This window comes from Tauraco erythrolophus, chromosome 6, assembly GCF_009769465.1.
Source record: "Tauraco erythrolophus isolate bTauEry1 chromosome 6, bTauEry1.pri, whole genome shotgun sequence".
Classification (NCBI taxonomy): Eukaryota; Metazoa; Chordata; class Aves; order Musophagiformes; family Musophagidae; genus Tauraco; species Tauraco erythrolophus.
In genome coordinates, this window is record NC_141470.1 from 69,730,729 (window position 1) to 69,745,929 (window position 15,201).

General features: G+C 46.1%; 1 protein-coding gene across 2 annotated transcripts; it reads right to left on the reverse strand.

The window, feature by feature from the left end:
* Nucleotides 1–389: 389 nt before the first annotated feature.
* On the reverse strand, nt 390–7,391 carry CDKN3 (cyclin dependent kinase inhibitor 3). 2 transcript variants are annotated; one of them, XM_086613858.1, is made up of 7 exons: nt 7,303–7,391; nt 6,766–6,821; nt 5,159–5,203; nt 3,891–4,113; nt 2,938–2,969; nt 1,933–2,054; nt 390–476 (listed from the first exon to the last, which is right to left on the reverse strand). In XM_086613858.1, exons 1-7 carry the CDS (start codon nt 7,374–7,376, stop codon nt 390–392), a joined length of 639 nt encoding a protein of 212 aa, XP_086469984.1. In that variant the 5' UTR covers nt 7,377–7,391. The 2 variants fall into 2 exon arrangements, with proteins under 2 accessions (XP_086469984.1, XP_086469983.1); XM_086613857.1 differs by having other exon boundaries at nt 1,951–2,054; nt 7,303–7,376.
* Between the last annotated feature and the right edge of the window lie 7,810 nt (nt 7,392–15,201).

Below are 15,201 nucleotides of genomic sequence, written 5' to 3' on the forward strand. Positions count from 1 at the left end.
ACATCAGCACACCACCAGTCCAGCGGCAGCAGGTGTGTATGCTGTTAGTACCAAGTGATGCTAAACGTGAGGTAGACTTTGTGTAAGAGTCATTATTGTATTGACAACAAGCTCATTAGGCGTGCAGGCCTAACGAACAGCGCGACAGTAATGAACACAATGAACTTCCGTGTATTTTTAAGGCAGTGGGTAAAAGCTGCGAAGTAGAGGAAGATGCTGCATGTCCTGTAGGATTTCCTTCCCCACCCCGACAATTTACATGCAGATGTTAAAGTGAGCAGCTGTGTCACGCAGGCAGCAGCGATGAGAAACTGTGAAGGTGAGGAGTAAGATGTCTCTCACATCTGCCACAGCCACGTAGACGCAAAGATACAGCGTGCCAGGACTAGTTATCGCGATACCGATCTTAATATCGTGTCCTTTGTTGCCAGGTGCGCAGCTAGGTTCTCTCGAAAGTCATGGAGGTAATTGTACTGCTGAAAAAGCACAACCAGATTTGTGATGAGCGCTCTGTGCTTTGGGAAAAGGCACTACCCATCTTAAAAAGCTGCCTGATACCCCAGGATGAAAACTGCACCCTCTAGCGCATTCGTTTGTTGTTCCTGCGCTTACTCCAAGTCCTCTGGAGTTTTTCACCATCAGACACAGATTACAGGGATCCTGGCTCGGCTCCTGTTGTGCCTCATAAAAGGCACACGTGAGCTCAAGGTGACACAAAACGTGGTCCTCAGCAGGTGGGAGCTTCATGTCAGAACTCAAAGCTGCTTTATTTGGGTCACCAAGAGTATTACTCTCTCCATAATGGGTCCACCACAGCCTTTAGCTAGTATGGTGATGTACCACAGTTTGTAGTAAGAGTTCTTAGGTCAGCTCATAAGTCATGTGGAGTACTAACAGGCAAGTGTTCAAAATGAGATAAAAATGTTGGTCGGCAGAGGCTAAAGGATGGATCATCCAACCCAAGTGGCCGTGAAGGTTTCTGATTATAACACTTTTCATATCCTTCCCCACCTCTTCAGCCAGGGGTGCAAGCTGCTCCTCACCTGCCTTCTTATTTTGGGGAAAACTGGTTTTCCATAAGCAATTTAAACATGATTTGCCTTCCAGAGAGGCTTAGAGCTAACAAAGAGTCTTTAGGCAGCTCTTCCTCCTCAGAAACTATCATCTTGTAAACATTTTAAACATCATCTCCTCTTTCCTGTATGTAGAGCTATTTTAAGAGTGTAACATCTAGGACTCGTATCAATAGAAATATGTACACAGAGTAGCTAAAAGTCCCACCAGAAGAAGAAAAACCCATTAGGTTCAGCAACTTAGGCCTCCCTCCATGTAGGAGGATACTTTTAAAAAGGAGACTGAGGGTGGTGAGGCACTGGAACAGGTTGCATAGAGGAGTTTTGGATGCCCTATCCCTGGAAGTGCTCAAGGCCAGGCTGGATAGGGCTTTGAGCAACCTGGTGTAGTGGAAGGTGTCCCTGTCCATGGCAGGGGGTTTGGAACTAGGTGGTCTTGAAGGTCCCTTCCAACCCAAACCATTCTAGTATTCTAAGACTGCCAGTATGTCAGTGTGATAGCTACAGAAGATGAACACGACTAGCTGGGTTACAAAGATGGAACAAAACCAAGGCAGAAAAGTCAAGCACATGTCTGAGTTGCGAGGAGAACAGACACAGAGACAATAGCTTAGTGAGTGATGAGGAGGGATCAGGAGGAGAAAACAATAAGTTAATACTGAGCAGGCAGTGAGAACAGCTGTTGAATTCCAGAGGGGCAGAACAAGACAGACCCAGCATTAAAGCAGAAAGCTAGAAGCAGCTCAAACCCAAGAGAGCAGCAGGGGCACAAGCTGAAGAGCATCTCAGAGGGATTCCTTTGTGAAGTGGAGGAGAGGACTGTGTGAGCTCTCCGCTCTTGTTTCGACACACATATGACCTGGTGGAGTCTCATTACCTTGATGGTCTGTATCGCCGCAGATCCTCTCAAGTTTCTGAGCCTGTCCATCACTTCCTGAGGTGCCAGAGCATCCGAAAGCTGAAGCAGGAGACACGCAGCTACTGTAAGGGAGAGGGATATAGGCTTGTGTGGTACTGAGTGCCTCTCGCTGTATGCAGTACCGCTTTCACACAGAAATAGGTTTGTTCCATGAAAACCACCCTAGCAAAACTCAACCTCGTCACAGATCTGTTGGGGCCAGTGCCATCAAACAGCATTCAGCAAAAGATCCATCTGCCTGCTGCTCCTGCCCAAGTCTGCCAGCTTTGGAAATAGACAAAAACCCTCCCGCTTTTTCCCTCCCTGCCTTTCTAGCAGCATTTGGGAGGCAAATTCTAAAGTCTTTCCTAGAACAAATCCCACTACACTACACTCAGTTAATTCTCCTTTGTGTCTTCTGATCACATCTGCTTTTTTGGCAATATCACCACTCCTTCTTTCTGGGGCACACACATTAACTAACGCTCCTGAAAGCTTTAGGGAAAACGTTGGGCTGAAGAATAGGCAGAGGAATAGGTTCATCTTGTTTTCTTTAGGAGATATTCAGGGAAGAGAGGAAAGTGCAATCCCATCAGTCAGAGGAGACAAAAGTTTGCAGCGAAAACAGAGGAAGAGTCAGAAACAGGAGGAGAGAACTTTCTGTCAGGCTCAGTGAATGACTGACCCTGCCTGGCCCTCCATCCCCTCACCTCCATACTCAAGAGTTTTGCCACAACATCCTGATGTCACTCACCACAAGCAGTTTCCGTACAGGCAGCTCATGTTACTACCATTTGACAACATGTTTCCCAAGAAACTATCCTGCTACCTGCAGTGGCAGTTTGCACTGTAACCCCAGTTAAGCCTCAAGCAGGATTTGGCTCCTTTAGACAGCGCTGCCTCAGGAGAATGTTTTTGTAAGATGGGTTAGTTAGTCAGGCATCGGGGGGGGACACAACTGCTTACTGAGACATGAGCGTCCGAGGCCACCGTAGCAGCTGAAAGAGAAGAAAACGTTTGGTTGTAACACGCTGTAATACACACCAACACCCAGAGCCCCCCGATACGTAAATATATGGACACAATTCTTGCCTGAATGTAAATAAAGAGGAGCACTGGTACACAAAAGTTAGGATTTCTATAGAAATACCTACAAGGCTATCTCCCATTTATTCTTCAGACCTTCCTTAAGTAGTGTCTTTCCAGAGGAACTGCGATTTTCAAGCTCCCCTTCATTCATGGTAATAGTCCCAAAGGCATAGGAGGACAGAAAACAACAAAGATGGACAATCTCGATTTTCTTTAAATCCTCCTCCAGACTAAGGCTTTGATGCTGGTTGTGAGGCAATGACAGCAGCAGGGTTCTGCGTCAGCAGGAAGCCCAAGGACTCGGCGGGTGTCTGTGCGGGGAGCTGTCAGCAGGATCATTCAGGGAACGTGGAACTTGGAAAGCTCTTTCCCTCTACCCTGAGCTCAGCTACAAATGTCTAAAGAAGTTACCTTAAACCAGTTTCATGCAATTTAGGAGTGAATTTTGCGCTGCTGGAACCCACTGAGCCCCTGATAAATAGCCCTGGGGTGTGTTATCCTCTGACAACAGCTGCTTTAGCTTACAACTCATACTGTATACCCAGTATCCAACGAGGCTGGCAGCAAGGAGTTATATGGCGCCCTTCCAGGCACACTTTGAAGCACTTGCTGGAGAAAGCAAAGGGAAATGGGAGATTCAAATCTTACAAAGGACAAGTCAGCTCCGAAAGGGTGCATGAGGAGAAACAAGCCGCTTTTCACAGCTTGAACCAACCCTGAAGAATGCAAATGTCATTGGACAGCATGCTGTTTCAGCTGGTTAAGCATCTAGAAAGAAGCTGGTGTCTTTTACAGGAATGTGGGGTGAACGGGAGGCAAACAGAACCTACTGTATTACTGTTTTCCGGTTACTTTCCAGGCAGCTTCTGAGCTCTTCCAGAATTTTACAGCACTTGGCAATGTCAGGAGCATCCCCATCAGGAATAGGATAGTGGTGCACGCAGATCCCGTGCTGTTGGTAGGTGTCTATAAGGTTTGGTACTCGGTATTTTAAGAGTTCTCCTCTGGTACAAAGCACAAATATGTCCTGGGTCCCGTAGTTCTTTAGTTCTTCTGCCAACAGATTAAGACACTTGCAAATAAAAAAAAGCCTATCAAGCTTAAGGAGAGACAGGTAAGCTACTTGTTTAATCTTTGAGGTTACGACGATAGGAGGCAGCAATCTTGCTTTGAGCAATATTTACTTCTACTGAGGCTCTCCCACACTTACCTTCAGGTAACCCACGTGAGGAATTTTCTCGGTTCAGAGTGAATTTTGAGACAAGCCTCACTAGAAAGCATATCAGCACTCAGAACAGCCTGTTAACTGCTGCCAGCTTAATCAGAGAATAGTTTGGGCTGGAACAGACCTTAAAGATTGTCTAGTTGCAATAAGCAAGATTCTGTCCCATCTCCAGCTGTGACTAAATCCAAACACTATGGGGGTTTTTGCTATCAGTCTCTGCTCTACTAGTACTTACAGATGAATACTAGGCACAAATCTTCACGTCTTCTCTATCCCAATCTCACTTTTCTTGGGGAAAAGGAGATTACCAGTTTGTAATTCTTTTGGTCCTGGCTGCTATGAGGTTCCTTGTCCTGCATGGGACCTGGCAGAGCTCATAGTTACTGTGAAACATATGCAGATGCCTGTATAGCTCCAGCCTGGAAATACCCTGACTACTTATTCAATATTTGGAAGAGAAGCCACAGCAAAAGCGGCACTGCACATTTGAAAGTAGCATCTAGTACCTCTGACGGTGACAGTTGCTGCATCTCCAAGCACAGAGTTACCAGAACTCAGATAGACATCAGTGTCAGACACCCCCAGCAAGACTTTGTGAAGAACTGCTGTGCATTCTGACATCATGGCGCGTCAGACAGACAGCTATAGCAAGTATGAATCAAACACCACCCTCTCTCAAAGTCGAGCCATGTTTTAGATACCCAGCATCTGGATCTTTATGCCCAGATTTGATAAACAGCAACTCCAGCAGTCTCCAGACTAAGACAAGTGAACCTCTAGCCCTTAGTAACTTACGCCTTTGGTTTACCTGCACCTTGTTCTTGCCCATTACATGGGAGTGAGAGGCACTTATAGATTGGCCAGAAGACTCACCTATATCTTTCTGAAGATTTCTTCTAACATCCTTAAACCTGCAACCTAAAACAAGTTATGAATGACAATTAGCACTCCAGGTAAGTGACATTTATGGTATGGCTGCTCCAGGTAAAGAACAGAGCACAATCTCCCACCAAAACCAAAGCAAACAAAGCCACACCTCAATTAAAGCACAGTTCTTACTTTTACAAATCGATCACTAGCCCAGAAGACAGTTTAAATAGTCTTTAAATCTGCTTAATACTGTAATGTAATAGGATTTTAAAAAAACAAACACCTGCCCGAGGTTTTAAGCTGCTATGCATTTTCCAGGTGAAAAGTTTTGGATATTATAAATCAGAGTACAGCTTAAAACCACCCACAAGACAAAACAAACCAAATGAAACCAAAAAACCTCAACAAATAGAAGAGCTGGACAGAGATCACTTCAGAGTTTTCTGGTTGACTGGTAAGAAAGTAAGTTCCTCTGTAATACTCAGCGCAAATCACATTAAAAATCCTTACTATTCAATCATCACCATATCACCACTTCTGTTTTTGGTGGTTTTTTTTTTCCCTCAGATTATGCTCCTAAGGCATTTTTGCAACCCCTACAATACTGCACTGCAACATTCACAGCTATTGCTTGGTTTGTGAGATGCAATTGGTCAAAGTATTTGCACTGTGTCCTTCCTCCGTCTCCCCTCCTTCACTTACAGCCCCACAGGCCCATAATTCTTACACCCGCCCTGACAACAGTCAGGATTGTGCATCTTGAAACACCTTCTGAAAACCTGACAGCAGAATCCTGCAGACCATGAGCTGTATCAGCAGGGCTACAGCTGGAGGTTAGCATCTGAAGATTAAACAGCTGTTAATGAACACCTCAGGTAGCTAAAAAACGTAATGCAGCTATTTTTTGGCATATATGTTAAATGGTGTTGAAGTGTTAGTGGGATTTTCACCAGCACTGGCCATCATCTGCTTCAAGATACCTTAAATTCAAATATTATTCAACACTTGTTTTTCAGTTCTTGAGTCTGGTATTAGTCCCAAGCTTGTATTTCTCAGAGCTGGCTAACAAAAGTTGAGTAAATGCTTTAAATGAAGCCAGGAAAGTTCACCTTGTCACCATGAGCAGTTTTATCTCTTTTGTGACCACAGGAGACTCACCATGGCTGCAGTTTTGGTAGTTAAAAATACAATTAAAAAAAAAAGCTCATATGTTTATTTTTATATCATGGCTACGGTAGCACAACCCAGACATTAAGGGAGAGAAGTACAGAACTGTCAGCACAGCAAGTGAGAGTAATTTGAGCCCAATCTATCTTATAAAGGAATTATTTGTCAAAGCAGTCTTGTTTCACTGCTGTTGCTTGTTATAAACAGGAAGCCAGGCTAAAAAGCCAAATATTTTATTTGACAACGGAAGACAGCCACTCTTTTCTTACCACTCTGCCATACGATCTTGCATTAAGATATTTTCTAGACGAGTTTTGGTATTTTCAAAACAATTATTCCACTGGTAGATTATGAAACCAGTCACCCCAGCAAGTAAATGGAACACTTTTGGAGTACAAGATACTACCTCTTTTCAGGTTCGAACACGCCTGCAAATTTCATACCTGGAAGGGAACACAGTCCCAGGAATTTAAAAGAGTAGACAGGAGACAAAGACAACCTGCCAGGAAACAAAAAATACAGTGAAAAAAATCAGAACAGAACATATTTTGATTGTTTGAACGGAGACGACTCGCCGCTAGACATTCCTTTTCTGTGGGACCACGAGAAGAGTTGCCTATGATTTAATTTTAAGAATAAAATGGAAGCATTCCAGTGTTGTTTCCAACACGTCAGACAAGGGAATCACACATTTGGCAGCGTACCCCATCACATACCCCTGCCCAAGAGGGGAGGACGCCTTGACCAGTCCCCGCCTTAGCACCGAGACACGGGCTAGCACCGTGGCTAGTAAACGCTTGAAAAGCGGACCTGGCCCCGCATCCCCGGGCGGTTGCCAGCAACAACTTAATCCCTTTCCAGGGGCGCTCCCAGGCCCGCCACAGCCCCGGCGCGGGTTTCCTCCAGGAAAAACCCTCCCGTTTCGCAAACGCCCGCGTACTTCCCGAGGGGAAAGGCGCCCGCCCCGGGGCCCGCCTCACCAGGAGATCGGCAGCGGCCGCGCGTCCTCCTCGGCGGCGTCTTCGTCGGAGGAGTCAAAGCCGCCCGCTTGCATCGCGCCGGGCTGCGGCGGGAGAAGGGCGAGGGGCTCACCGGGGGCTGGAGCACGCTCTGCTCTCCCGGCGGAGGAGACCGGCGACCCTCGGTCCCCGACGGGCGACCCCCGGCTCCCGACTGGCGACCCCCGGCTCCCGGTCCCGGCTCCCGGCCCCCGACCGGCGACCCCCGGTCCCGATCCCCGGTCGGCGGCTCCCGGTCCCGATCCCCGGCCCCCGACCGGCGACCCCCGGCTCCCGACCCCCGGTCCCGGTCCCCGATCCCCGACCGGCGACCCCCGGTCCTGGTCCCGGTCCCGGACCAGCGACCCCCGGCTCCTGGTCCCCGGCTCCCGTTCCCGGCCCCTGGTCCACGGTCTCGGTCCCCGATTCGGCGACCCCCGGGTCCCGGTCCCCGGGTCCCGGTCCCCAGTTCCCGGCCCGCAGTTCCCGGCCCCTCCTCTCACCGGCTTCCCCAGGGCTCCGCTTCCTGACCGCCACCGGTTTAAACTGTCCCCGCCCACCCGCGCCACCTCATTGGCTCCCTTCCCTCCCTTTAGCCCAATGGGAAGCTGCCGCGCGCCGCATGCGTGGAAAGCCAAGCGGCCTTCCAAACGGCTTCGCGAGAGGCGCATTCTGATTGGTGAAGAGCGAAGGGGAGGTGGGCTTAAAAAAAAAAAAAAAAGGGGGTGAAAAAGCCGCTGGCGGCGGTCTTTGCGCTGATTGGCTGAGGCGGTGTGGCGGGAAGGGGCTCAGTCTCGCGCCCGGGTGGCTGTTCGGGCTCGGGCGCCGTGAGGGCTCTGACAGGGGCCGCGCGGCTCCGCGCTCCGCTTTAAAGCCGCCTTCGAGTTTCTGACTCAAAAAGGGGCTGGAACAGGCTTCGCTGGCCTGTAGGGAATCGAATTACTCCAGCCCTTTGCGTCTGGGATGCCGGTCCTGAGATAAAGGTGGCGCTGGGAAGCGCCTAATGGACGCAGAGTGCTCCTCAGAGTCCTGCAGTGCTAGCCTCTTATTTCCGTGCGTCTCTGGTGGTCTTGTATCCGCTGTGGTGTGCGTAGTGCGGGTGGGGTGGGAGGGAAAACTGAAAGGGAAGGGGTGGGCAAAAGTGGGATCAAGAACCTGCATCCACCCCGGCTGTGACTAAGACGTGGAGACAGGCGTGAGTCTTCACGGTGCGTGTGAGGGCAACAATGTGCCTGAGTTTGTTGGGATGGACTGCAGCTCGGTGGCCATTTTTGGCACTCGTGTGGTTTTTGTGTGTGGCTGTGGCCTTTGTGGGTGCAGGGGAGTTTTCGGGGAGCTCCCGGGGAGCTCCCAGGTGCGCTGCAGAGGTTTTGGGTGGTCGATTCTGGGTGCAGGGACAATAGGACTTTCTAAAAGTGGAGAATGAGCAATGCTTGCTCTTTTAAACCGTGAACTTAATGTCAAATATTCTGGCAGCAGCAGAACGTCTGGCCCTTAGGTCTGTTGAGACCTCACAGATGCGCCCTTAGCGTTGTTGCTTCGGTAGCTGACTCACAACTCCATGTGGAAGGCAAGCTGAAGGTGGCTGTAGTGTATGCTCTTGTGGGATCTTGTGGAAAATTCAGGCTTAAAGCAGTAAAATGTGTCCACATCCTGCTCTTGTCGCAGCCCTCTTTTCTGATGTTCTGTGAAAACTGGCTTTGGGGATATTGCATGGAGTTTTTATTTTAGCCTAAAGAACATGGAAGATGGCTCCGGGGAAAAAAATAAATTCTGACTGCCTGATTTTTAAGAGCTAGGCTGTTGCCTGTGCCTGGGGTGTTTTAGTAGACCTCTTTTTGCAGCATTTCTGGTTTATTGTGCCAGTAACTCTGGCTGTTAATTAACAGGAAGAAATGCATAAATTGATAGAATGGAATTCTTGTTTTTAGAAATTGTATTAAGGCCTTTCTGCAGTCTGTATTTAGAACTGTAGAAATGTGTAGAACTATGTTGTGAAGGAGCCAGACATGAACAGTGATTTTTTTTTGGCATTGGTCTAGACAATAATGTATGGTCATGGAGACTTTCAAAGACATTATTTGAAGTGAAAACTATGGTTGTGTACAAATTCCTTAAGTGGTTTGAATTTGGTGGGATTCCCAGCAGGGCCAGTGTGAGATCGAGAGGTGCGGAGATTTTAGATTTTAGTTCTACGTTAGTAACATTAGTTCCACGGCTGGAGGTTTCAGTGGAACCTGCCTGAGAAGGATTGTAGAAGCAAATTGCTTGGTATCGCAGGATTTGGGGTCGGTTCAGGGAATGAAAAAACAAATGATGAGAGGATCATGGAGAAGACCGATAAATAAAACCCAGAATATGATAGCAGATGTTCAAAAATTACATTACTGAGCATAATGGAGAATTAAAGCAATGCAGATGTTGCTGACTAAGATGAGAAATGAGAAGAAATACATCCTAAGAAGTGAGGCAACATGAGTTCAGCCAGCCACGGTAGCTGCAAACATCATTTTAATAACTCCTACAGCCACTGCATGAAGGAACAGGCATGTTGTTTGCTTATGTTTGGTGTCTTTTTAGCTCTGGTCCCCTTAGAAACAATGTACAACACTTGTACTGTTTGATACACATGTGAAATTTGCTGTATTTTTTTTTTCCTCGTGATTGATTTTGCCTATTCATGTGAAAGGTATTGCAGGTTTTAAGTCAGAGGATTGTGTCTTTATGGAAGCAGTGACATGAGACTGCTAAATACAGGAAAAAATTGCAATGATGGTAATGCTCCTGACTGTTCTTGGAAAAGGTCAAAGGAATTCTCTGGAGTTTGGATGCCTTCAGGTGGTAGAAATCAGCTGCATGGAATCTAAAATGGTAACGAGCTGGTAGCAATGCCAAGGAGCCTCCAAAATGTGAGGCTAGAGCTTGCAGGCTGTTGTGGCAGAAAGGAACAGGTACTGTAAGTTCGTGTGAAAACTGAAGTAAGTGTAGTGATGTAGTTTATAGCAAAGACTAACAAGAGTTGATTTGCAAAAAAAGTGTTCTTCTGGATGTAAAAAGAAATGCATCAACATGGAGGCTTTACCTTCTGGAAAATTTTGTCGGTTTCTAGACTGGAGCCTGTGCAAAGTGAAGAAAAATAGTTACGGGCACAGACTGAAATACATAGTTCGGAAGATTTATTTAATTGGTGAGAGAGGGCAATGAAGGTATGATTTAACCAGAATTTTAATTGAGCTTTTAGATAAATGCTTGGGCCAGAAGCTGCTGTCTACAAATACTTAATGGGAAGGTCTGAAAAAGATGGAGCCCGACTCAGAAAGAGAAGAGACAATGGACAAAAGTCAGAACATGGGAAGTCTCTACTTGATACAAGAAAATAATTACTTACTGTGAGCATCGACAACAACAGTCAATAAGAATTTGAGTGGTAAGTTTGTGATGACGTGGTAGCTGCTTGGGGTTATGTTTTTTTGGTTGACTTTTTTTTTTAGAGATAATAATGCTTATGTTACGTGACATAAGACACTTACGCCTCTAATGCAATAATAAATACACTCCCAGAGATACTAAAAGTAATTGGTAGGGAGAGGGGACGAACAGCAAGATTTTCCAATGAACTCCATTTCCCAGGCTTTAAATACATGTCTGTAGAACGAGTTTGTGGTCTGGCAGCAAAATCCATATACAAAATTTGTAATGTAAGAAAATGGTGCATGAAAATCCAGACAGGTCTGATGGGTTAGCTACGAATTTTCTCATGGACCCAATCGTGACTCCGGTGAAAGCAACGCTGTACAAACCTGTCTGGGTTTCAGGTCGTTTTTATTTCTCATTCCTCACCAAACAGCCGAGCTTCTGAGAGCCAGCTGGCTTTCCAACGTTACTCTGATCATACCTGACTCTCATGTCTCTTAGAATCATAGAATCGTTTGGTTGGAAAAGACCCTCAAGGTCATCGAGTCCAACCGTTTCCCCTGCACTGTCAGGGTCCCTAAACCATGTTCCTCAACACCAAATCCACACGGTTTTTAAACACCTCCAGGGATGGGGACTCCACCACCTCCCTGGGCAGCCTGTTCCAATACTTCACAACCCTCTCTGTAAAGAAATTCTTCCTGATATCTAACCTAAATTTCCCCTGGTGCAACTTGAGGCCATTCCCTCTTGTCCTGTCGTTCATAACATGGGAGAAGAGACCGACCCCCATCTCCCTACAACTTCCTTTCAGGTAATTGTAGAGAGCATTAAGGTCCCCCCCTGAGCCTCCTCCAGACTAAACAGTCCCAGCTCCCTCAGCTGCTCCTCATAGGACAAGTTCTCTAAACCCTTCACTGGTTTCGTTGCTCTTTGGTCTCTTTGCATCAAACTGAAGACAAAGTGAAGATCTCCGTACCCTGAGTCCATTGTTTGTCGTGCCAGTGAAGTGTTAAAATTCCGACTGCCAGACAAATGCAGTTCAAAACCTGGTTTTGCTGTCCTTGGGTGAGGGGCAGCACCCTTATCCCTGGGAACGGCGCAGGGGCTCATGTATGTAGGATCTTCTGTCTACTATTCTGCACTCAGGTTTCCCAGACAAAACAAATAATTGATTTACTTCAGGTAAAAACCTGGGAGTCAACGTGTGTGTGTGTGCAGTGGAGAAAACCAGGGAGCAGTGTGAAACAAGGAGTGAGGGAACTCGACGGGACGTAGTCTCAGCATGTGTCTTGTTCAAAGATAAACCTTTAACAAACAGCCTGTGTTCTTCTCCTACAAGGAACTGAGATGAGATCTGGAATGTCCAAACCATCAAAATAATTGTAAGATCCTTGGTAACTGATTATTCCAAACAACAGTGTGTGATGCCAAAGACTTGTCAGTCACCTCTCATTTCATATCCCAGTTTCTGGAAGTTGCGTTTCAGTAAGTGGAATTAATACATACAGTGTTCCAAGAGATGCACTGTAATGTCTTTGGGAGCACTCCACTGGTGATATCATCAGCAGATCCCATGGGGCATCATTTAAATTTTTCAGGTTGTTGTTTTCAGAGGGAAAAAATAATAGAATCTTAGAGTGGTTAGGGTTGGAAGGGATCTTCAAGACCATCTAGTTCCAACCCCCCTGCCATGGGCAGGGACACCCTCCACTCCACTAGGTTGGCCAAAGCCTCATCCAACCTGGCCTTGAACACTTCCAGGGATGGCTTTTCTGGGAAACCTGTTCCAGTGCCTAGGTGGAACAGAGTTTCAAAATTTTCAAGCAACTTCTGGTTTTTTCCCTCCTTGATTTTCAATTGTATGGTCGTAGAAAACTGAACACCATTACGCTGTAAGTTTTGCATTGCACCTCACAGTGAGGACATGAATGGAAAATTGCTGTTACGCGAGATAAAATTGTGTAATATTTCGAGAAACAGTTCTAACTTGAGAGACAAAAGAAAGTTTTAGAATTGCAAGCACAATTTTGGCAGATTTCATATGTTTTCCACATCATTACTTAGTTCTTCAGCTACACTCGAGTATGTTTTGTTAGGGTTTTATTCTAAAACTGTGCCAGTAAAACGCTGACGGAAATATTTGTGGATGGTGATTGTCTGTTCCAAGCCAAAGTGTTTGCTGAAGGTGGATTCTTTGTGAGGTATGTTATTTCAGCATAACAAGCAACTCCTCTCCTACTCCAGATTTTTTGAGGGAACTTTTTTTTCCCTTCACGTGCATGTGAGTTTTCATTGCTTTCCACCACAACCAAAACATATTTGTGGCAGACAGCTGGCTGAAAGCATAAAGTGCATGGATTGGCTGTCTTTTCTGTCAGTAAAGCTTCAAAACTGTGATTTCTCTGTAGCTCTGAACAAAACCATCCTGCCTGCTGAGAGCAGCTGTTGGCTTGCAGAGTGACTTGCTTGTGAGTATGGTGTTATATGCTGCTGCTGCTGCCATGGAACTGGATTTATGGATTGTTTTGCCAGGATAGCACCGTGGAGTTAAGAGTTGAAAGAAAGACAGAGGGGCTTAAGCTCTGTCTAGCTCTATAAATCCTGCTTGTCTGTTGAATTAAAACCAGAGCTGAGATTTGACCCTAAAGCTGGTGATGAAAAACAGTGTTGTAGAGTAACTGCTGAGGACACAGGTAAATAAAATCGTGTTCCGTGCGGTTTTGTCATGGTTACTGGCAATTGTCAGTGGAGATCAACGTCTGCAGCCCAGGTTGTATTGAGACTAGTGACACAAGTGTCACTGGGATCAGGGTGTTTTGACTTGCAGTCTTCAACAAATCCCTGTTTGTTCTGGATTGAAATGTGAAGCCTTTTATGGCTATAAAGAAGGTCTAGTGCTGTTTGGAGTGGAGAATTGTGCCATCCTGTGCAACTGATGTGAGATGGTGCGTGTCTCTTTTCTGATCCTCTTTCATTATGGTTCTCTTATTTTTATATATATGTTATTTTTTCTGTTTGTGTTAAATACACAAAAGATATACCTAATGTGGTAAAGAAAGTCTCTGTAATAGAATCATAGAACGGTTTGTGTTGGAAGGGACCTCAAAGATCATCCAGTTCCAACCCCCCTGCCATGGGCAGGGAAACCTTCCACTACACCAGGTTGCTCAAAGCCTCATCCAACCTGGCCTTAAACACTTCCAGGGATGGAGCAGCCACAGCTTCTCTGGGCAACCTGTTCCAGTACCTCACCACCCTCAGAGGGAAGAATTTTGTCCTTAGATCTAATCTAAATCTCCCCTCTTTCAGTTTAAATCCATTGCCCCTTGTCCTGTCACTACATGCCCTTGTAAAAAGTCCCTCTTCAGCTTTCCTGTAGGCCCTTTTAAGTACTGGAAGGCTGCTATAAGATCACCCTGGAGCCTTCTCTTCTCCAGGCTGAACAGCCCCAACTCTCTCAGCCTATCTTCATAGCAGAGGTGTTCCAGCCCTTGGATCATCTTCGTGGCCTCCTCTGGACTGGCTCCAGCAGCTCCATGTCCTTCTTGTGTTGGGGACTCCAGAGCTGAACGCAGTATTCCAGGTGGGGTCTCACGAGAGCAGAGCAGAGGAGCAGAATCCCCTCCCTCGACCTGCTGCCCACGCTGCTTTGGATTTCAGCCCAGGACACGGTTGCCTTTCTGGGCTGCCAGTGAACATGGTAATGGTACTTTTTGTTTGGTTTCCATCCCTTGTCCTTTCTACAGTGGTCTGTTCATGACCTTGAAGAATCTATTTTAATGGAAATGATTATTTAAAAGCAAGATTTTTCCCTACTCCATGATTCCATTTGTCTTTCAGACTGAAGTTGCCTGTTAAATGGAGTAAAAACTAAAACTATTTTTAACTTAGTTTTTAGCCCAGTGTGATTTGATTATGACTTGACTATCTGAGTCCTACCAGAATGCAAGGAATAATCACAGTTAATGACCATACAGCAGATGAGACTGCAACAGGTGTGTCCTACTGCTCCGAAACAGTATTTGTGGATATCTACATTGCACTGTGTGTGCAGCAGCATACTTGGGTGTGCTCTTACCTGATTTACCGGGAATAAAGTCATATTTGCAACAAATGTCATGTTGCCTGCAGAGCTGAGCGTCAAAAGTCGGTCATTGGCTTGACATACAGTAAGAATGATTTTTATTCCAAGCTATATGTGGCCAGGTAGATCTTGTTCTTTTCCTCAGGGGCCCTTCTTGTTCTTTATTATCATTCAAATATCCCTTAATGTCTAACAATAATTACTGTAAAACTTTTGGAAGGTGGAGATCCTGTTTGCAAGCAAAATGCTTTGAATTCTTGTAAACTTCTTTTTCTATACTAGTGGTTTTCCATGAATGTGAAGTTTCAAAACAACAATGAGAACAAGATACGGCAGTGACAGGAGGAAAGAAGGGAAGTGTGAAAAAGCAGAAAGAACTT

Coding starts and splice junctions, on each gene's coding strand:
- CDKN3 (XM_086613858.1), bottom strand. CDS start 7,376: ATGCAAGCGGGCGGCTTTGACTCCTCCGACGAAGACGCCGCCGAGGAG. Junction 4,114..5,158: donor AAATCTTCAGAAAGATATAG/GTGAGTCTTCTG, acceptor ATCTGTTGGCAG/AAGAACTAAAGAACTACGGG. Junction 2,970..3,890: donor AACCGGAAAACAGTAATACA/GTAGGTTCTGTT, acceptor CTTCTCTTTCAG/CTGCTACGGTGGCCTCGGAC.